Source organism: Anomalospiza imberbis, chromosome 25, assembly GCF_031753505.1.
Source record: "Anomalospiza imberbis isolate Cuckoo-Finch-1a 21T00152 chromosome 25, ASM3175350v1, whole genome shotgun sequence".
Taxonomy (NCBI): domain Eukaryota; kingdom Metazoa; phylum Chordata; class Aves; order Passeriformes; family Viduidae; genus Anomalospiza; species Anomalospiza imberbis.
Window position 1 is genome coordinate 3,495,359 of NC_089705.1, and position 21,973 is coordinate 3,517,331.

Below are 21,973 nucleotides of genomic sequence, written 5' to 3' on the forward strand. Positions count from 1 at the left end.
CAGGTTCTTCCTTCTTTTGTCCAGCCATCCTGGCTGTGCTGTAATTGTCCATCATGACCTGGCTCTGGCTCCAGTGGAAGTCTGGCCTGGCAGCTGAAGGTCATTGCTCACAGGTCTGGGCCCAGGGAGCCCCTCCAAGGGTATCAGATGAAATTGAGTCTTTGTATGGGGCAAAAAATCCCCAAGCAGCGATGGTGCAACACCTGAGAGAAGTTTCCAAAATGCCCTCTTTGTAATCCTGCCACAGAGCAGCCCTGGGATCCCCAGGGTGCTGCCCAGAGAGAGGAGCATTGCCAAGTCACAGAGAGGGATGGGCTGGGGACAGTGTGGGAATGTGGGAATACAAAGGGAAGGAGACACAGGGCTGCCCTGCTGAATGCCTCGGGTTGCTTTGGGAAGGACAAGCCATAAAAGCCCACGAGCAGCCCTGGCGTGCTCCTATGCCTGTGCCCAAGCTCGACTGCTATGGTAATTTCTGGCCCAGGGCTGTTCCTGTCCTGCCCTCTCTGACCTACGTGCAGGACATGAGGACTGTCCGTGACCTCCACACACCCATCTGCCACTAATCAAATAATTTAATACAAAATAAACTATTTGTGCTGGCTCTGCAGTAGGATCCAGAGGCTGAAGCTGAGGTTGGAGCCTTATCAGTGCCTGGTACTGACAGAAAGGCAGGAAGCAGCATCCCAAACTAACAGAATATTTCCTCCCAGCTACAGTTTAATTTAAACACTCCACAAAATCAAACCTTTTCTCCATGTGCTGGAGTCTGCAAAGAGCAAAAAAACAGCCACAACTGAAACATCCCTTTTTACCTGCTCCCTCCCAATAGCTTTGTGGGGCTTTTTTATCTGCAGGTGCAAAGAGTCACCAGGTTGTGACATTTAATTTTATAACAAGTTCACAGAAACAGCTGTCCTCCACATAAGCAGTATTTAAAGAAATTTTCTTCCATGCCCTTTTGCTAAATCTTATCCATGTTGGTGTCAGGAGGGATAAAAATATCCTTAACACGAGCCACTCTTTTCTGTAACCATCTTTGGCGCAGGCAGGAAGGTTCTGGCTGGGAGCTGGAGCCTTGGCCCTGCCCACAGTCAACACCAACAACCCCCTCCTCCGAGCCCGAGCTTGTGCGCAGCGCCTGGAGGAGGCTGAGCAGCCCCTCTGACTCGGTGCTGAGGTACGAGTAAGATGTCCCCTCCACCACGACGCGGTGCTGAGACCCCAGGCCACGCTCAGCTGCACCTTCCCAATGCCCCAGCGAGGCACCAGTCACACCACGGCCCAGGGAGGCACCGCAGCATCGCTGGGAGGGGCTGGTCCTGCCCTGGGCGTGTAGCCAGAGACTCTTCCAGCTTTTCCTTACGATTCCGTGTTGATGACGGCTGTCACATTCCCTGGCCAATCCCCCACTGCTGCTGCTGTACCATCAGCCAGAGCCCAGACACCACTGCAGTGGGCGCGCAGGGAATCCCCGCGTGTCCACCTCCCTGCAGCGGTCCCGCACTCGCTGCCTGCTGGCAGAGGGGACACCCAGCAACTTCTCTTTGAGTTGTAGATCGATAATGACTTGCAGTGTTCCTCCTCCAGTGCACACAGCCCGGCTCCCGGAGGCTGCTCCGGGATGGGGCTCTGGAGCAGAGTGCAGGACGGCGATCAGCGTTTCAGCATGCCGAGCTTGCTGCTGGGGAAAGCGACGGGCAAGGAAAATTAAAAAGATGAGCCGATACAGAGTAATAGTATGTTTGCAAGAAAATTAAAGATTTGTTCTTCAGCTGTACCAGGCTGGAGTTAGCAGACAGCTGGCAAATGGGAACGATTGGAAATGATAGAATAGATCAAATTATTTAAATGAGAAAAAAAGAAATTCACCCTAGCCTGGCCCAGCACGTTGACAAAGCAGCTCCCGGTCGGCGGCACGGGCAGCCCTTTGTCTCTGTCACCGAGGTCATTAAACTCCCGGCTGCCGAGCGCGGGCCGGCCGCCCGCCGCGGTACCGCCGCTGCAGCGGCCCCGGCCCCGGCCCCGGCCCCGCCCGCCCCCGGCACGCCGGCCCCAGCCCCAAATCCCCCTGCCCGACCTCTCCCGGCGCCCGCCGGCGGGGACACCGACGCCCCCGGGGTCATAAGGGACCCCCGGGAGCTTAGGGGACACCGGGCATCCCGCGATCTGCGGGACAGGGGTCCGTCGGGGACAGAGGGAACAGGAAAACCCGGCACTGCCGGGACCCCTGGGACCCCTGCGCCATCGCCCCCCGCCCCGCGGTGCCCGCCGAGGGTCCCCTTGGCATCCCGCCCCACGCCCGCCGCCCGCGCTGCCCTCTTCCCGGGGGAGCGGGCGGGTGCCGGTGCGTGCCGGGGTGTCAGCGGTGTGTCAGTGTGTCGGGGTGTGTGTCGGGGGTGTGTGTCAGGGGGTGTGAGCGTGTCGGTGTGTGCACGCTCCACTCCGGGGCTTTGCGCGAGCCGCGCATCAGCGGTAGGAGGGGACAGAGCCGCTCCTGGGGCGCACCGGCAGCCCCGGCTCCGCAGGTGCCGCCCGACCGGCACCGGCACCGCACGGCTCGGCCCGGAGCGGAACGGCCCGGCTCGGCTCGGCACGGCGCGGAAGGGAGCGGCCGGAGCTGTGGCTGCCGCGGGACGGGCCGGCGCGGCCGCTCTAAGATGTGCCATGAGCCGCCCGGCCCCGGCGCCGAGCGGCCGCTCCGCCTGAGCCCCGGGCAGCAGCCGCCCGCGTCCCCGCTGCCCCTGGGGCCGTAGGGCCGCGCCGGCCCGCGCCCTCCCCAACGATGCCCCATCTCTGGCCGGCGCTTCGCCGCGTCCTCTGGGAATACTGGGCAGCGCTCCTGGTCGGCGGCTTCTGGGGACAGAGCTCGCACGGGATGCCGCATGTCATCCGGATCGGTAAGGGCCGGCGGCGGCGGCGGGAGAACTTCGGGGCCGGGGTGGAGAACGCCCTGCCCGGGGCCGCGGCGGGGGATGCGGTACCCGGGGCTGCGGGATGCGCTGTCCGATGCCGGGGCGGAGGTTTCCCCGGCGAAGGATGCCCCGGCCGGGGCTGGGGACGCGCTGCCTGGTGCCGGGGCGGAAGGTGCCGGCGGCGCGGCGAGGCGGGAGCTGTGTCCCGGAACGGAGCGGGCAGCGCTCTCGGTGCGAGCAGCCGCCCCGGGTGAGGGGGGGTGCTGGGCACCTTGCGAAGAGCAGAGGAGAATGCTGTCCCTCTGGAGAGTGGGGTGTTGATTCCCCGGGAAATCAACACCGGGGGAAAGGGGAACGCTTTGCTCCCGGAGAGGACGAATGCTTTGCTTCTGGAGAGGGAGGATGCTGAGCCCCCAAAGACGGGGGATGCCGAGCCCCAGAGAAGGGGGATGCTGATTCCCTGGACAAGGAGGATTTTTGCTCACAGAGATGGGGGATGCCGAGTCCCCGGAGAGGGGGGATGCGGAGCTTGTGACGAGGAGGGCTGCGGTACCCGGTGCGAGCAGGGCTGCTGAGCCTGCGGCAATAGGGTGCTGTGCAGAGGTGCTTTGACCCAGGGCTGGATGTGCCCAGCACAAGGGACAGACAGCCCCGGGGGCCCCGCGGCACCGAGTCCCGCTGCCTGGAGGATGCCAGTGGGCTGGCTCCGCTGCAGCTGCTGCTGAGGACCAGGCGTGTTTCATTAAATTGCTGAGGTTCTGGGAAAAATTAATTTTTAATAATGTTACATAAAGTAATTGCACTGATAACATCCTGGGAATGAGTCTGCAATCTTTCTTTTTCTAATTAAACGAGATACTTGTTTTAATCATGTCATGTAAAGAACGGTGCTGATTTCTGTTACATCCCGTGCACTTTGCCATTGGTACGCATTCCCAGGGATTTGCTGTCTGCCCACTAAAAATTACAAGGACAGGTTTACCTGCCTTTTGAGGGTTCAAATTTTAACTCCGAGAAACCAGTGAAAACTGAATAGATTTGTGAATAATTTTAACTGGGAATAAAAAAGGGTCTTACTTATGCCAGTGCAACTGCACAGCAGCAATGTGAAAGCCAGAAAGAAAAATGCTGGTCCTGAGGTACAGGTGCTTTTTGAAGTGAAACACTGTCACCTCCAGCATGGCTTGAAGTGGCTGCATGGCCCAGATCATCTCATGGACAAGGGCTTGATTCCTGCAGGGTGAGCATCTGGTCTCCCCCAGACTTCTGTGAATGGGGCGCTCCAGGCAGATGTTATCCCGTGCACATTGTAGTGCCAGAAATATTGGTGGAAAAGGTTAATGGATCTGCCTCCGGGCCTGGGGCCCTGGCGGCTGCTGAACTTTCACCAGGGCCAAGCTGTTTAGTATGCTCAGCCTCCGCCTGGAACAGCTGGAAATGTTTTGTGCCACACAAACCCACTCCCAGGAAGGCTCCGTCGCTGCTGACGGGGAGCGCTGGGCTTCGCCAGTCCCACTGCAGGAGCGGGGAGGGGGCGTCCTGCTGTGAGAGCCCCCCCTCCATGTGTCACCAGCCTGTCCCCACCGAGAGCACCGCAGTGCTGTGGCGGAGTTTCCCTCCCCGGCAGGTCCCAGGGCTCACATCGCCTTTGGGACCGTGAGCCGTGTGCGGGGGGGATGTGGCAGCTGGGCTGCCGGGCTGGCAGCTCCTCCTGCTTTCGGCTTGGCAGCAGCGGGGCTGATTCTTGATGGCCAGAGCTGGCTGCTGCCAGGCTGGCGCTCCGAGGAGGTGGTGAGGGGCAGCTGCAGCTGGGGCAGATGCTCGCGGGGGAACGGGCTGAGGCGGCTGGGGCTGGCGGTGCTGAGACTCCAGGGAACACTCGCCTGGCTCATGGGGGATATTCAGGCTCAGGAGTATCCCTGAGGGCTCTGGGGAGATGTTTAGTCTCGATTCTCAGTGCCTCTGTTGTCCTGGATGGACATCTAGAAAATGGATTTTCTAGGCTCAAAGCAATTGCACAAAAGGACAGAGGAGATTTCAATGCAGAGGCTGCTGCCAGCCCTCCACGAAAGCACTTGGGTCTGCTGCAGCTCTGGTCCCCTTCACCGGGCAGAGAGGGAGAGATGGAGGCAAAGGAGGGAGAGATGGAGGCAAGGAGGGAGAGATGGAGGCAAGGAGGGAGAGATGGAGGCAAAGGAGGGAGAGATGGAGGCTAAGGAGGGAGAGATGGAGGCAAGGAGGGAGAGATGGAGGCAAAGGAGGGAGGGAGGAAGGAGGCAGGGAGGGAGGGATGGAGGCAGGTAGGGAGGGATGGAGGCAGGCGGGCAGGAAGGGAGGAAGGGTTGCCCGCTGCAGGAGCACAGCTGTGCCACTGCCAGCACTGCCGTGCCTTCCACAGGAACGGTCACACTTTAACTGCTGAGAAATCCCACAACAGTCAGCCCCTCATCGAGCCACCTTCTTGATCAGTAAAATAAGAAACTTAAAAGATCAGAAAAAGGCTTTAATCGGGGCTGCAGGGAGATCTGTGTTTACCTTCTCTCTCAGCTAAAACTGGCATCATTTTGTGACCTCTTTTTCAGCCCACTGGAAAACTGCAGCTTCTTATCCTGCATTAATTTGTGCAAAGCTGCCCTGGCTTTCAAGTAATTATTTCAATTATTAGGTTATGCCAAGAAGTGCAGAACACTTAAATAACTATTGGTTTAGCACTGAAAATCAAACCAGAGAGAAAGCAGGTAACTTCTCAAAGCTCTCTTTTTTCCCCCCTGTGAAGCTGACTATTAAAATAAATACAGGGAGAGATATCTAAGAAAGGGAAGAAAAAGCCAAAAGCACTCTTTCTATCACCAGCAAAATATAAATATTTAATCTACACATCTAAACATAATCTATACATGCACCCGTACAAAGAAAATCTGTGCCTTGTTACAGGATGGGGTTTTTTGAAGCACGAGTTTGTATCTGAAGCTTATTCAACAGCTGCTCGGTTATTACGCAATCTGTTAAATATTTGAAAATGCCGTATCAGAAAACAGCATCCGAGTGCTCAGTTCAGCTCCGAGTTGCTCTGGAACAGAGGCAGAGAAGGGTGGTGGTGTGAGGAGCTGCCCGTGTTTACCCCGGTGAGGGATCCTGCGCTGCTGCCCGCCCTCACTGCGGCTGAGCTCCGGCACATCACACCTGGCACCAAGATCTGCACGGAGCAGCTGAGCATTTGCAATATCGTGCCCCTCGCAGCTGAGAGGAGTGACAGCGAGGTGGTTGTGGTACCGTGGAGAGCCCATTTGTCTAACCTTTCACTCGGATTAAAAAGCAGCAGTAGCACCCTTCAAGGCGCAGACAGAGCCTGATGCCATTTTGTCGAGCTGATGGCACCGTCCCTAACAAAGCAGGGCGGCATGACTGGGATGGGTGGCGCAGGTGGAGCAGGACTGGCGGCTCCAGCAGACCCGTTTTCTTGCTGAAGCATCATCAGGAATTCCTCCGAGTGATTCTTTTGAGGGATGATGTGTTAGTGAGACGCACGTGCGGATCGGATGCCAATGGGTTGAGATCAGTAAATTGTGAAGAACAGACCCCCTGGCACTGGGCAGGCAGCAGGAGCTGGATTTAGGGGTTCCTGAGTGGGTTTGTACTCAGGTGCTGCTGAGAAGGTGACTCCACGCTGCCCTGCTGCCATCGTTGCCTTTGGCCACCCCACTCCTGCCAGGAGTGCCCCTGATGTGCCCCCCAGTGTGGGCAAGGCGACAGGCAGGGTCCCTGCCTGCCCTACCCCTGGGTCACCCCAACCCCAGCTGTGTGCCCCTCTGCAGGAGGAGTGTGCCAGGCCAGGGAATGGGTTCATTTTCCTTGCTGCATTTTAAAAGGCATCACCTCCACATCTGGGTCCTCACTTTGGTGCCAGGTGTTTTACTAAGGTTCTCTTCCTGCTGATATTTGTGGCAATAATCCCACCTCAAGCATGTCTGACAGTCCCACTCCTGTATCTCTGAAGTCGCTGTGAGCAGGATCAGTCTCCAGCAAAGCTTTTAAACAAACAACCCTGCATGAGGAATTTATCGGATTTTTTTCTTGTAGTGTCTTTCTAAGCTGTGTTTGCATAGAGAAGGGGTCAGAGCATTGATTGTTTGTATGATTTGCAAGTAACACAGAAAATACAATCAAATTGGTGTCTGTGTGAGAAAAATATCATTGATTATTGTACACAAATACATAGAAAACAAATTCTGTGGATAATTATCTTGCTCTGTGTGATTGGCTTTTCTGAGGCTTATTATGCCTGTCAGGAATTTTATTTTGAAACCACCTTCCCACACTCCGCAAATGAAGTTGTATTTTTAAAAATAAAGCAGAAACAGGCTTTTCCAGGCTGAAAAGGCAGCACCCAAGGGCTGGGAGCTGCACATCCATGGGGGACATAAATGCTGGAGTGGGAGCCCTCGGCAAGGCAGCTCCAGGGTTTTTCTGCTCAGCTCGTGCCTGGTGACCAGAGTGGCCAGTGTTCTTTGGGGAGGCTGGCAGGGGATGGCACCAGGGTGGTTTTAAATCCCTTATTGCCTTTGTAGTTTCTCCTGCATTCCCTTAGGCATTTCTGTGACCGTGCACCCACTGCTCAAACATTTCATGGTTGATAAAGTTATTTCAGGTCATGAGACGCTTTGTGTGTCAGATAACACATTCTGGTAATTTCAGCAGGATAGGAGGGCGGCAGTGTAAATTGTTTGGTGGTAAATGAATTCTGAATACATTTGAATAACAATGTTAACTCTTTATCAGAGAATAGTCTAATTATTTGATCTTGGCATTCTCTCGAGAACTTCATACAGGAAATTAAGATCAAACCACATAGCAGAAAAGAATAGACTCTCATTTATCATGAGGCAGGAGAGACACCAAAGCAGACAGCTCCGTGCTGGGCTGCTGCCTCGGGGCACTTGGACACCCTCGGGCTGAAGGCAGCAGGGTGTGGGCACAGCTTGAGGGGTGAAGGAGCCTTGGTGGGCTGGGTGTGCATGGAGAGAGGTGGCTGCACATCTCCTGACACCGGCACTCAGGAAGACACACCAGGACACTGTGACACTCACCAGGACACCACGAGACACACTGGGACGCACAGACACACCCTGGGACACAGTGACACACACCGGGACACAGTGACACACTGGGACACTATGAGACACACCAGGACACACTGACACACACCAGGACACCGTGACACTCACCAGGACACAGTGACACACACTGGGACACAGTGACACACACTGGGACACAGTGACACACACTGGGACACAGTGACAGACACCGGGACACACTGACACACATCAGGACACCTTGACACACCCTGGGACACAGTGACACACCCTGGGACACAGTGACACACACTGGGACACCCTGACACACATCAGGACACCTTGACACACCCTGGGACACACTGACACACCCTGGGACACAGTGACACACACTGGGACACCCTGACACACATCAGGACACCTTGACACACCCTGGGACACAGTGACACACACCGGGACACACTGACACACACCAGGACACCGTGACACTCACCAGGACACAGTGACACACACTGGGACACAGTGACAGACACCGGGACACACTGACACACATCAGGACACCTTGACACACCCTGGGACACACTGACACACACTGGGACACAGTGACACACACCAGGACACACTGACACACACTGGGACACAGTGACACACCCTGGGACACAGTGACACATCCTGGGACACCATGACACATACCAGGACACACTGACACACACCAGGACACACTGACACTCACCAGGACACAGTGACACACACTGGGACACAGTGACAGACACCGGGACACAGTGACACACATCAGGACACCTTGACACACCCTGGGACACCATGACACACACCAGGACACACTGACACACACCAGGACACACTGACACACCCTGGGACACACTGACACACACCGGGACACAGTGACACACACCGGGACACCCTGACACACGTGCCTGTGGCACGGCACCTCCTCTCGTGCTGCTTTTCTCACCAGCAGGTGCAAACCCGCCTCTACAGCCCTAATCTCTGCGTCTCGGGTGTTTTTATTCATGAAACCAAGCAGCGGCTGATGCTGTCAGGAGGTTCCCGTAAAGCCTGCCCGGCGCAGCCCCGCACGCAGCGACACCAAACTCATTCTGTCTCCGACAGAGCTGGCTCCCTTTTTCCCCGGGCAATGAAGCGCTCCTTGGGTACAGAGCAGCACTTCCAGGCAATTCGCGCTCCTGACGGAATGCCAGCTCCCCCGCCTGTCGCGATATGCCGCGATATCGCCAGCCGGGCCCCGCATCGGCAGAGGGCACTGCCCCGCCGCGGCTCCCGCCCCCTCCTCCCGGAGCTGTGCCGGCAGAGCTGCGATGCTGGAGCCTCTCGTGGAGGAGACACCGTGTCAAATCCGCCCGGCGCGGTGTTTGTAGCCAGCATTAAGCCTCCTAATCCAGTGTAATGTGCGTCTCCACCAGTTTCGCCATCTCCTTCCCCTCCTCTGGGCTGCAGCTTTACCGCGATGCTGCCTGGGCGGCTTTTCCCCGGGCACAGCAGAGGACGGGCGTGGAAGCCTCTGGGAAAGGCAGACAGCGAGTTGGAAGCACCAGAGCCGTGGGCGAGGGGGGATAGAGAGGAACCGAGGGCTGAACGAGAGGATGAGAACTGCTCCACGGCAGGAACAGCTGTGGAACAGGAGTGCTGTGCCCCTCAGAGAATCCAGCTCGGTTTGCCAGGCAGGGATTGTCGCAGTATGGGCCGGTGCAGAGGGGATTTAAATGGGATGGGGATTCATGCACTGATACATCGATTAGTGCTACCCTACCAACAGTGGAAACAGGGATGATGTGCTGCTATTTACCACTCGTAATAAAGACTAAAATAGATGCAGGTCCTTAGCACAAGCAAGAGCTCTTAAAGCAGGTGGAGGGCTCAGCTCATTGCTTTGTCATTGCTCCTGCACCAGCTTTTCTTTGTGGTTGTGTTTGTTAACCCCTTCTGCCTCCTCTCACCCCGCTTTGCTGTGCTGCCCCCGGGGAACCCACAGCTTCACTGCTCAGGTTTGCACTGTGAGACTCTCACCTCACCAGCATTACCTGGGTCCTTGTGCTTTAAATCTGCAGCGAGACACTGAGCATGAATACACAAATACGGATGTGACTGCTCTGTTATTTCTGGCAGGGAAGATCATCAGAAAAACGTGGTTCAGCTGCAAACGGCTGAGAGCGTGGGGTACCCCTGCGTCAGAGGCAACCCCAGAGCTGCTCTGAGCTTCCCCCACGCTCCTCAGCTCTGCAGCACTGGCAGGAAGAGAGGGAAGCAGACACCAGCCTTGGGCACCACACAGTATCTGTATTATTTAATACTTTAGTCCAGGAACCTCGTTAGAGTTCAGCTTTTTTGCTGTGCGCCAGCACTCCCCTGTGTGGGGTCAGATTCAGAGAATAAAAATCAGAAGTGGGAAGTAGTAAGGGAACAACTGGCACATTCTGTATCAGCTCGTTGTGCCTGGGACATTCAGCACAGCAGTGTGACCTGGAAAGCAGCAGGAAGGACTGGGCTTCCAAAGGCACGGACCATGTGGGTAGGCTTGCAGAAGTTTTTAAGCAGACAGATAAACCAAAGGCACAAAACAAAGACTTAAAATTACATAAGTGTTCAGATCAATTCTTGAATTTGGGCCTTGAACTTTGCTCATTGCTCTGGAAACTGAGCACTGGGGATCCCCTCTAAGGGGTACCCAGCTCCCCCGGGACTGGAGCACTCAGTGTTACACAGGCTTTTGAGGCAGAGTCCAATTTATCCTTGGCACCTGCAAGCAGCAGCTTCAGGAGCACCAGCTGGGTGGAAATGGTGGTTCCTACCTCCAGTAAAGACTGGGATGAGGCCACTGACTGCCCTGGCAGAGGCCACTCATTAGCTGGCAATGACATCTCATGGCTACGGCATGTCCTTTGTTCCAACTGGGGACTTGGAGGTGAACAGACCAGATCTCTGAACTCACCAGCTCCCAGGTGAGTAGGAACCGACGTCATTCCTAAAATAACAGAGCTGGTACTGCAGAACCCAAACTTGATTAGAGCCCTGGAAGTGTACGGGGAGAGAACCAGCGTCGCTGTGGGCGGCTTCCCCCCACTCTAATGAAAAGACGGCTGTCAGCTCGCACTTTTCTCCCAGGATGAAACAGTAAACAAAATCTGGTAGAACCCACAAATTTAGCTGAGTTACGGCTGGCTATGGGGACTGAAGTGTTAGACTTGTTGGTTAGTTTTGCAGTGAATTCAAAGCACTCTGAGGGAGGTCACCGCAGTGATTTCAAATTCCACCCCCTGTGAGCCACCGTGCCTGCCTGGGTGCATGGGCTGAGGGGGCTTTTTCCTGGCTGCAGCAGAAGTTTTATGCTGGGAACAGGGTGGATTTTGCTCTGAATGGAACAAACAGCCACAGCACCTGCCCGGCAGAGGACACAAGACTGGATGTCATAGAATCTCAGAATGCTTTGGGTTGGAAGGGACATCAAAGCTCAGCTCATTCCACCCCCCCAGCCATGGGCAAGGACACCTTCCACTGTCCCAGGTTGCTCCAAGCCCTGTCCAACCTGGCCTTGGACACTTCAGGGATGGGTCTGATGTACCCCTTGGGCTCTGTCAGATCATCCTGCCCGCTGCTGGCACCAAGAACAGCCCCTCAGCCATGCCAGCAAGGTTCCCTCCCTACAGGGCCTTGGGGCAGACACCAGTCCTTTAGCACGGCAGGACTCCAAGATGATATTCTTTTATTGGATGTGCAGCAAAAGATACATCATGATTAACCTTAAAAGCTTAAGCTTTTTCTTTGCCTGTGCGAGACAGATTTATAATATTTTCCCTTTCTTTTTTAACACTGGATTCTTAGTGCAGACAGTGATTTATTGAACAATCAATTTCCTTATCTACGTAACACATTCAGGTGATCCATCAATGCCAGATAATCAATCCAGCTTGGGATTTTAAGTGTATATATGTATACTTGTATATATATTTTCCTCCAGTACTGTTGTCAGGCCGAGTAATGTCTCCCTTTCTTTGCTCCTTTCCCAGTGACTTCTGTTTATGGTGTGTAAAAGAAACCCCCCGACATTATATTACACCTTGTAAGTTTTACGGTACTTGAGAGGTTTATGTGCTATGAATGTAAAGGGCAATGCAATAACGCAAAGGGCAGTGAGACATTTTTAAGCGCAGAAGGATATACACAGAGCTGAGGAGATAAATCTGGGTGGATAATCGTCCCACTGTGTCTCTCCTATTTATGAGAGGAAAAGACATTCACTGCAAATCATGCTTCAGGTCACTCATGCCCTGGTCTCTGCTCTGCGCTGCATTATTGGCTGCTTTAACTGCTCTTAATCTGCTTTGGGATCTCTGCTGTGGTGTGGAGCCGTGTCTGGCCCCAGCAGAGGGGGCTCAGCCCAGGTGGGATGTGATTCCCCATGGCTGGGGTGGTGAACTGGTGCTGCGCAGCTCAAGGACTGGGGACGTGCAATTTGATGTGTCCGTCCTCTGTGAGTTGGGAAAGGGCTGAGCTAGGGAATGAACCGTAGGAGGAAGTAAGAGGAGTCACAGCTGCCAAGTCTGGAGCTTATGGGTGGTTTAGCCGAGAAAGAGGAGGTTGGGTTCAGCCTCCCACAGTCTGGGTGTTTGCTGCTGGGGTTTGGGCTGGGAAGGAAACTGTTCTGAGAATAGGTCTGGGAACTTCAGCAAACACTGTTCCTACAGGAGAGGAACTTCTGGGGGCATTCAGATTTCTGAAACAATCAAGCCATGAATCCCTCTCAAATGTGAATATTCAGGATCCAGCATTTGCAATTAGCAGTAGAATTGGAGACAAAATGCCATTACTTTCAGAGGTCAAGATAAGTTGTATACAAAGGTCACTGTTCCATGTGCTTCATTCAAAATCCAATTTGTTTTTCGGGTTTACGATGGCAGAAACGCAGATGATTTTGTTATTGCCACATGTTAGGTACTTTCTGTGCAGAAAAAGATTTTGCCTTAATTCCTTTCAGTTTTAACTGTCTGGCACAGAGATGGGATTTTCCAGATTTGAACCATCTCATCAAAAGTTGAGAACTTAACTGAGACCGCAAACCTTGTGGTGTGGCAGAGCCCCATGCAGTTCCCAGGAGCAGGAGTTGGTGGCTGGTGTCCTGCTTCCCATGGTGACAGCAGCTCTCCAGAATGTCCCTGGGATGGGAGGAGGGGAGAAGAAGCTGCAAGAAAATCCTCTGAATCCATGTCCCTCCCATCCCAACAGTTCTGCAGAGCCCAGGACCTCCTGCAGCTCCAGGTGCCATTTGTTTCAGCAGTAATGCCATTACCATTTTAAGCTGAACCAGGGACCTGTAAAAAGGGTGTTCTTGGTTTAAATCTCTGGTCTATAAAATCTTAAGGACCTGCTCTTTCTTTATAGGGAAAGAAAACCATTTCCTTCCTCATTTTATGCGCTTTTCTTCTTGCGAATTTTTATTTCTGCAAAAGCAGTTTTTGTCATCATTGCTTAGACAAAATTCAAAGCGAGACCCTGGATGTTTTGCTTCAGGGTGGCATCTCAGCTTGGCTCATAATATCTGAATGGAAATAGGATCTGCAGTTTTCTTTCCTATTCATCTACATCCCAGCCAAAGGGTTGTCCAGAACAGGTGTTGCAAAATCCTAGATGAAGCCGATAATATTTTTTTAAATGTAGGGCTTGTCCTTGCACAGTTCACCAAATTTCCTTTATGTTAAAGTTGCAAATGAAGTGTTGAATACAAGAAATGCTCAGTGCTTTGAGCACTACCTTCTACCCTGTGGTGTATTCCAATAGCCAGAACTGACTTTGGATGTGTGCCCATCTATTTATAAAGGATCAGTAAATAAAATAGTTAGAACCATCTTAACTTCATTTTCTTAGACATTAATGCAGCGGTTTCTACTTGGAGTGGTTTTCTTTTCTGCAGTGTAACTTCATCTATGAAATGTGGCAATTTTTGTTGCTAGATCCATTCTCCTTACTTTGCTGAAGGGAGAGCAATGGCACACAGCACCCAAAATCCAGCCTGAGCTGCAGATCTCCCTCTTTACACTTTGGATTTACATTTACTTTAGCATTTTTCGGAGGCAATTCTCACCTAATTGACTCTCATTCCCTTTCCTTCTCTCTTTTACTCCAAGGATCTCACACACACACACTTGATGCCCCTGGCACAGCCTCTGTGACTTTCATCTCAGATGCTGAACTCCCCTCCTCATCCCTGGGCCTCAAAAGTGGAGGGAAGAGATGAACACAGCTGAAATCCTGAACAAGCTGTACTTCCTGGTATTTTAAGAAAATGCTGAATTTTAAGAAAATTCAGCAGCTGGATGGGATTTTCACTTATCCCCAGTGCTTGGGAACAAAACCCCCAGAATGTTCCTGGCTTCCTAAAGATCCTGCGAGGTGCCAGCAGCCTGGGTGACAGCACCGGTGACACTCTGAGCACCCACACTGACCCCACCACCACGTGCACGTGAGCTAAAGGGAAGTTTCCCCCCAGTGACGATGGATATTTAGTTCTGGCCAGGCACCTGGTCGCTATATTCTGTGTTATTAAGGTCATTCTATGTGGTTACACGACTCTTTGTGCTTTGTGAGTGTTCGTGGGGAAACCAATTTCCATATGAATTATGGAAGTTGATACCAACAGGGCTGTAATTCGTAAATTGTTCTGACAGCAGCATTTTGTAACAGAACACAGAGAAACCAGGGTAATAAAGCTTGCCATTAAGGGAGTGGACTTGTGAGTCCTAGAAAGAAATCTTGTCCAAGGATTATTTATGATCATTGCACACCAAAATGTGTTTTTGCATTTTTATTGCTGGCAAATTACTTGTAAACCCACCAGGGAGCTAATGATTTTTCCTCTGAGGCTATGCAACTTCGTTTTGGTTTATATATATCCATTTCTGCCACCAGTTAAGCTGTCACTTTTGATTTAGATTAACAAGAATTATTTCAAAATAGCCCAGGTGTTAAAGGGTTAACTGTCCTTTGACTCCAGCTGACAAAATCTACAGGATAGTGATTCCAAAGGAGAACGGTGGTGCCTGGGCAGGTTTTCCCTGGATCACTGTGATGGTGCTAACCACCTCTAATGGGGAGCACGGATTATTTATGTTCTTCTGCAGCTTCTCATTAATTTTTCAGAGCACTTGCTTGAAGAGTTCCGACTTCTTGGTTCCTTCATTAGTGTTACCTGTTCAACAGCATGCAGCAGTGGAGGTGACACTTCTGAAAGGAGCATTTCTGCTTTACAGGGGAGAACAGGAGCAGGAAGCTCTGGACAAGAAGCTGGGAGCAGGGGCAAGGTTTTAGCGAGGTTTTATCCTCCCCAGCGGGGCTGGCTGGCTCAGGGGCTCAGTGGCCTGAACCTGCCTGGTGGCTCCCATCACCCAGGGCTGGTTGCCCATGCTGAGCCACCCTGGAGCCCTCCAGGGCAGTGCAGCTGTCCCAGCCCCAGCACACGGTGGCTTTTCCAGCGTCACTGAGGGGTCCCTGTGCCAGAGCCTGCGGTGCAGCCACCGCTGCTCCTGCTCCCCCCCGTCAGCCAGGCCATGTCCAGCTGTGCCCCCGTTGTGTCCTGTCCCCCAAATGCCACCGGGGCCTCTGTGCCACTTCACAGGACAGCAGCTTTTACCCGCTCACTCCTAGGGATGCTCCAGTCACTCACAGCAGGAACACCCCGGCTGCAGGGAGCAGCAGGGAGCTCAAGATCAGCCTTACAAAGGTTAAGGGAGCAAATTGCTCCTTGCTGTGGCTCCCAGGGAGATGACACCTCTCTTTTTTTTTTTGTGATGTGCAACCTTGGACAGACTTTCCTGGTGCAACAGAGGCAAGAGCTGCCTCCAGGGATCACACTCAGTGGTGCCCACCCACTGTGGTCAGTGCAGCTGGCATCCCCTGGGCACAAGTAGCAAATGGATGGAGATGTTTGTTAGATTTTGGGGGTCATGGGACATTTGTACATTCATTACCAAAATCAGTAATGACTAATTGCATTTTTGATCGTAACAGAGTGTTTTGTTAGAGCCACATTTCCTTTATGGATTTTCAAAGCCTTATTTTTAGAGAAATTGGTTTTGATCTGTTGTTGGCTCATGTTCTCCTCTATTACAGGCTCCCTGCATGGCTTTGAACAAATGACTTTGCTCTTCTGTGCCTTAATTCTGTACTTGTAAAATAGGGCTGAGCACACTACCAGCTCCTCTGGGCTGTGGGAATGGGTTTAAAGCCTATAGATGTCAGTAGCCGAGCTTGCCACACCCAGCAGGATCTTTGAGGCAGAACAAACAGATATGAGCAGGCACAACCCTATTACCAGTGAAATACTGAGATTATAACCCGGGACTCTCTGACTGGAGCAATTCTGGGAAAAAAAAAAAAAAAAAAAAAAAAGAGACTACCTAAATACACTTAACTGCTTATTTAATGTAGATTTAAAAAGTTATTTATCGAAATTTAGCAACTGTTTACTCAATCCGGTACTGGAAAGCCTTTAAAACATACTCTTAATAATCCCTTTGTATTTAACTAATGTACAATAGCGTGTGCTATTACATTGCAATTACATCCTATTTGAGACACTTAATTAAAAGGGAGGCTGTAATGAGCTCCCAATTGTTTGGCTCCTCAGCCAGACCCACACGATGGAGGATTCTGCCTGTCAGCCAAGCATGTTCTGGAATGGCACAGTGGCAGCGTGGAGCTGGTCCATGTGGGGCTGGGTCTGCGTGGGGCTGGGTCTGCGTGGGGCTGGTCCATGTGAGGCTGGGTCCATTTGGTGCTGGTTCTGTGTGGAGCTGGGTCCATTTGGGACTGGTTCATTTGGGGAAGGGTCTGTGTGGGGCAGGGTCCCTGTGGGGCTGGGTCTGTGTGGGGCTGGTCCGTTTGGGGCTGGGTCTGTATGGGGCTGGTCCATGTGAGGCTGGGTCCATGTGGGGCTGGGTCTGTGTGGGGCCGGTTCTGTGTGGAGCTGGGTCCATTTGGGACTGGTCCATTTGGGGCTGAGTCTTTGTGGGACCGGTCCATTTGGGGCTGGTCCATGTGGGGCTGGGTCCACTTGGGGCCGGTTCTGTGTGGAGCTAGGTCCATTTGGGACTGATCCATTCGGGGCTGGGTCCATTTGGGGCCAGTTCTGTGTGGAGCTGAGTCCATTTGGGACTGGGTCCATGTGGGGCTGGTCCGTGTGGGGCTGGTCCATGCGGGGCTGGTTCTGTGTGGGGCTGGGTCTGTGTGAGGCTGGTCCATGTGAGGCTGGGTCCATTTGGAGCTGGTTCTGTGTGGAGCTGGGTCCATTTGGGACTGGTTCATTTGGGGAAGGGTCTGTGTGGGGCAGGGTCCATGTGGGGCTGGGTCTGTGTGGGGCTGGTCCATGTGAGGCTGGGTCCATGTGGGGCTGGGTCTGTGTGGGGCCGGTTCTGTGTGGAGCTGGGTCCATTTGGGACTGGTCCATTTGGGGCTGAGTCTGTGTGGGACCGGTCCATTTGGGGCTGGTTCTTTATGGGGCTGGTCCATGTGGGGCTGGGTCCATTTGGGGCTGGTCCATTTGGGGCTGGGTCTGTGTGGGACCGGTCCATTTGGGGCTGGTCCATTTGGGGCTGGTTCTTTATGGGGCTGGTCCATGTGGGGCTGGGTCCATGTGGGGCTGGGTCTGTATGGGGCCGGTTCTGTGTGGAGCTGGGTCCATTTGGGACTGGTCCATTTGGGGCTGGGTCTGTGTGGGACCGGTCCATTTGGGGCTGGTCCATTTGGGGCTGGTTCTTTATGGGGCTGGTCCATGTGGGGCTGGGTCCATTTGGGGCTGGTTCTTTATGGGGCTGGTCCATGTGGGGCTGGGTCCATTTGGGGCCGGTTCTGTGTGGAGCTAGGTCCATTTGGGACTGATCCATTCGGGGCTGGGTCCATTTGGGGCCAGTTCTGTGTGGAGCTGAGTCCATTTGGGACTGGGTCCATGTGGGGCTGGTCCGTGTGGGGCTGGTCCATGCGGGGCTGGTTCTGTGTGGGGCTGGGTCTGTGTGAGGCTGGTCCATGTGAGGCTGGGTCCATTTGGGGCTGGTTCTGTGTGGAGCTGGGTTCATTTGGGACTGGTTCATTTGGGGCTGGGTCTGTGTGGGGCAGGGTCTTTGTGGGGCTGGGTCTGTATGGGGCTGGTCCGTTTGGGGCTGGGTCTGTATGGGGCTGGTCCATGTGAGGCTGGGTCCATGTGGGGCTGGGTCTGTGTGGGGCCGGTTCTGTGTGGAGCTGGGTCCATTTGGGACTGGTCCATTTGGGGCTGAGTCTGTGTGGGACCGGTCCATTTGGGGCTGGGTCCATTTGGGGCCGGTTCTGTGTGGAGCTAGGTCCATTTGGGACTGGGTCCATGTGGGGCTGGTCCGTGTGGGGCTGGTCCATTTGGGGCTGGTTCTGTGTGGAGCTAGGTCCATTTGGGACTGGGTGCATGTGGGGCTGGTCCGTGTGGGGCTGGTCCATTTGGGGCTGGTTCTGTGTTGAGCTGGGTCCATTTGGGACTGGTCCATTTGGGGCTGAGTCTGTGTGGGACCGGTCCATTTGGGGCTGGTCCATTTGGGGCTGGTTCTTTATGGGGCTGGTCCATGTGGGGCTGGGTCCATTTGGGGCCGGTTCTGTGTGGAGCTAGGTCCATTTGGGACTGATCCATTCGGGGCTGGGTCCATTTGGGGCCAGTTCTGTGTGGAGCTGAGTCCATTTGGGACTGGGTCCATGTGGGGCTGGTCCGTGTGGGGCTGGGTCTGTGTGGGGCTGGGTCCATTTGGAGCTGGTTCTGTGTGGAGCTGGGTCCATTTGGGACTGGTTCATTTGGGGCTGGGTCTGTGTGGGGCAGGGTCCCTGTGGGGCTGGGTCTGTATGGGGCTGGTCCGTTTGGGGCTGGGTCTGTATGGGGCTGGTCCATGTGAGGCTGGGTCCATGTGGGGCTGGGTCCATGTGGGGCTGGGTCCATGTGGGGCTGGTCCATGTGAGGCTGGGTCCATTTGGGGCTGGTTCTGTGTGGAGCTGGGTCCATTTGGGACTGGTTCATTTGGGGCTGGGTCTGTGTGGAGCTGAGTCCATGTGGGGCAGGGTCTGTGTGGGGCTGGTTCTCTATGGGGCTGGTCCATGTGAGGCTGGGTCCATTTGGAGCTGGTTCTGTGTGGAGCTGGGTCCATTTGGGACTGGTTCATTTGGGGCAGGGTCTGTGTGGGGCAGGGTCTGTGTGGGGCTGGGTCTGTGTGGGGCTGGTGCATTTGGGACTGGTCCATGTGGGGTTGGTTCTGTGTGAAGCTGGGTGCATTTGGGACTGGTCCATGTGGGGCTGGTTCTGTGTGAAGCTGGGTCCATTTGGGACTGGTCCATGTGGGGTTGGTTCTGTGTGGCTGGATCAGCAGGGTCATGACCCCACAGGGCTCTCAGGCCCTGGGGATCGCTCCCACTCCATATGGGATGGCTTCAATCTTCTCCTCCTCTCTGGGAGCGAGGTTGGACCACGGATACTTTATAGTTCTGGATTCCAGATCTCCCCAGGGCTGGAATGTCACAGGTCAAGGGTGCTCTTCAGAAGCAGCTGTCCATCCCAGCAGCTCTGGCTTCATCACTGCCGTGGGGATCAGCAGCAGGCCCTCCCCTGCAGGAGCCACCTCCAGCTTTGGCCACAAGTTCTGATGTGGAAGGGCAGCCTTGGAAGGGGCACCAAGGCCAGAATGCTGCGTGATGTTCGTGGGAACCATGGGAACCCTGCTCTGCCTCCTCCCTGCTGGGTGCCTGAGCAGCACATGGTGTGCCCTGCTCTGCCCTGGCCTCTCCCACAGCTGGGACCCATAAATCTGGAACACAGTGCCATGCTGGTATGGTTACCCTGCCCCATGCCAAGCTGCCACAGGCAGGCTCCGTGCAAGAGCTCTCAGACATCTGTCTGCAGCCAGCTGCTTGCCATCCCACCAAGTGGCTGCTCTGCTTCTCTCAAATAAAAAATAATAATCCAAGCCCCACTTTAATTCAAGCCTGTTTGAAATCAGAAGTGACAACAGCTTTGTGCTCGCTCCTTGGCGGGATATGAAGTTAATTTGTATAAGTGATTCTTTTGCTTTTAATTTATCAGCCTGAGATTCAAAACTGAGGAACACAGGGACCCCACGAGGCATGCCTGAATCTTTCAGGAGTGGAGCTTGTTGATTCAAGTGCTTAAATATAGCTCTTAATTGTGTGGCTGATCCTACAGTGCAGTGCAAGGAAGGCAGGATAAGCGATCCTTCTGCTCCCTGGGTCACTGTCCAGGCCCTCATTGTGGCGCCTGTGCAGCCCCCCAGAGTGAACCAAACCCTTCTCCTACAGAGAACTGATAGAACAAGTAGGGAGAGATCTGTGCTCAGCAGCTCTTTGGGTTTTGGAGGGGATTTCGAGGCCAGCCCAGGTTTATGAGCTGCCCGTGAACCCAGTGCACAGTGTCTCATAAAAATCCCGTTTCCCCCTCTTGTTGGATTAAGTTGTTTTTTTTTTTTTTAATTTAGAGATTGGTAATTGAAAGGTGTTTTTCGCCTCTCTACATTCTCTACAAATCCATTTCCCACACCCTCTCAGCTCTGCAGTTGTATTTTGTTTGCAGTCTAAATCTAATGAGAGGATCAACGGAGGTTTTGGCAGGGAATGGTCCCAGTCCTGGGAGTGGTGACTGATGCAGCCACATGTCAGAAATGCAGGACAGCAGCCCTTCCCTCCCAGGCATGGGCCAGAGAAGGCTGTTCCCTGGCATTTTGGTTAGGAAAGGAAGGATGCTTCAAAGTGAAAGGGAAACAGAAACCTCCAGGTGTTTTTTGTTGTTCCAACTGCTTTAAAATGATGTTTAGATTTCACGTATCAGCAATTACATACACTTGGGTGGTATTTAATGCCAACCACTGATGGATGCTCTATAATCCTATAGAGAGAGAACACGTTTGTTTTCTGAGGCTAACTGCACACAATCTGTTATTGTGTGATGTTGAATACTTTGAGGGTTGGTGCCTTTCAGTGTTGAGCATAAAAGCCAGGCCTCCCCGACAATAACCTCCATTAATCAGGCTTCCCCAGTCCACAAGCCTTGGAGACTGCCACGTCTTCTTTGTACGCCAAAGCTTGCCAGGATTCCAGAGTGAAAAACCTCCCACCGATCTCCCGCTCTTTCATTTCTTCTTTTTTTGGTTTAGACATTTAGACAGGAAAATAGCCTCCCAGTACGGCTCCCACTGCTTTAGCTGCATCTCCACACGTTTCTTTAAACTAACCGACAGCTTATGGTGGGAAGGAGAAGCAGCTGCAACTTGCTGGGAGAGGGGGAACTTCGCTTCCAGAGGATTCAGCTCCTTTTGTTTTCCACAAGAGCTGTTGAGTGCTCAGAGCTTTAAAAAATATGGGCACTCATTCAGGCTCCTGAAACGTGGATTCAGGGGAGAGGTGTTCTGCAGGCTCTCCAGAGAGCTGGAAGCAGGAACGAAGATCCCCCAGAGCCCCACTGGCTTCTGTGCTTGGCTACACTTCCACAAACTCCCGTGGGAAATGAAATTTTGGTGCTTCAGCTCAAGTTTTCATCACTGTTGGAGTCCTCAGCTGTGCTGTTTGAGATGTCCCAAACATCCCCATAGTCCCCAGCTCCTCTGAGTGGAGGGGAATGACAGAAGTAGAGGACATAGCCTTAAGCTGCACCAAGGGAAGTTTAGGTTAGATGCTGGGAAAAAATTCTTCACTGAAAGAGTGATTGAGAAATGGAATGGCCTGCCCAGGGAGGTGGTGGAGTCACCATCCCTGGACTGGAGGTGGCACTCAGTGCCGTGGTTTAACTGATGAGGAGGTGCCAGGTCATGGGTTGGGCTAGGTGATACTAAAGGTCTTTCCCAACCTAGTTCGTTCTGTGATTCTGTGATTCTGTGATGCAGGACCACTCCAAAGAGAGCCTGCTTTTATTACTGAGGTGCTGCAGTTTGCCAGGGCTTTGAGGGT

General features: G+C 53.5%; 2 protein-coding genes across 2 annotated transcripts in view; one reads left to right on the top strand and one right to left on the bottom strand.

Annotated features, from left to right (window-relative positions):
* CDCA8 (cell division cycle associated 8) overlaps positions 1 to 21,973 on the bottom strand; it is a 438,802-nt gene that overhangs the window by 254,822 nt on the left and 162,007 nt on the right. The gene's annotated exons all lie outside the window — the stretch shown is intronic.
* GRIK3 (glutamate ionotropic receptor kainate type subunit 3) overlaps positions 2,451 to 21,973 on the top strand; it is a 114,704-nt gene continuing 95,181 nt past the window's right edge. Inside the window, exon 1 of the mRNA XM_068172761.1 lies at positions 2,451 to 2,900. Within this exon, the coding sequence (XP_068028862.1) occupies positions 2,786 to 2,900 (115 nt within the window). The 5' untranslated portion in view covers positions 2,451 to 2,785. The remainder of the gene's footprint in view (positions 2,901 to 21,973) is intronic.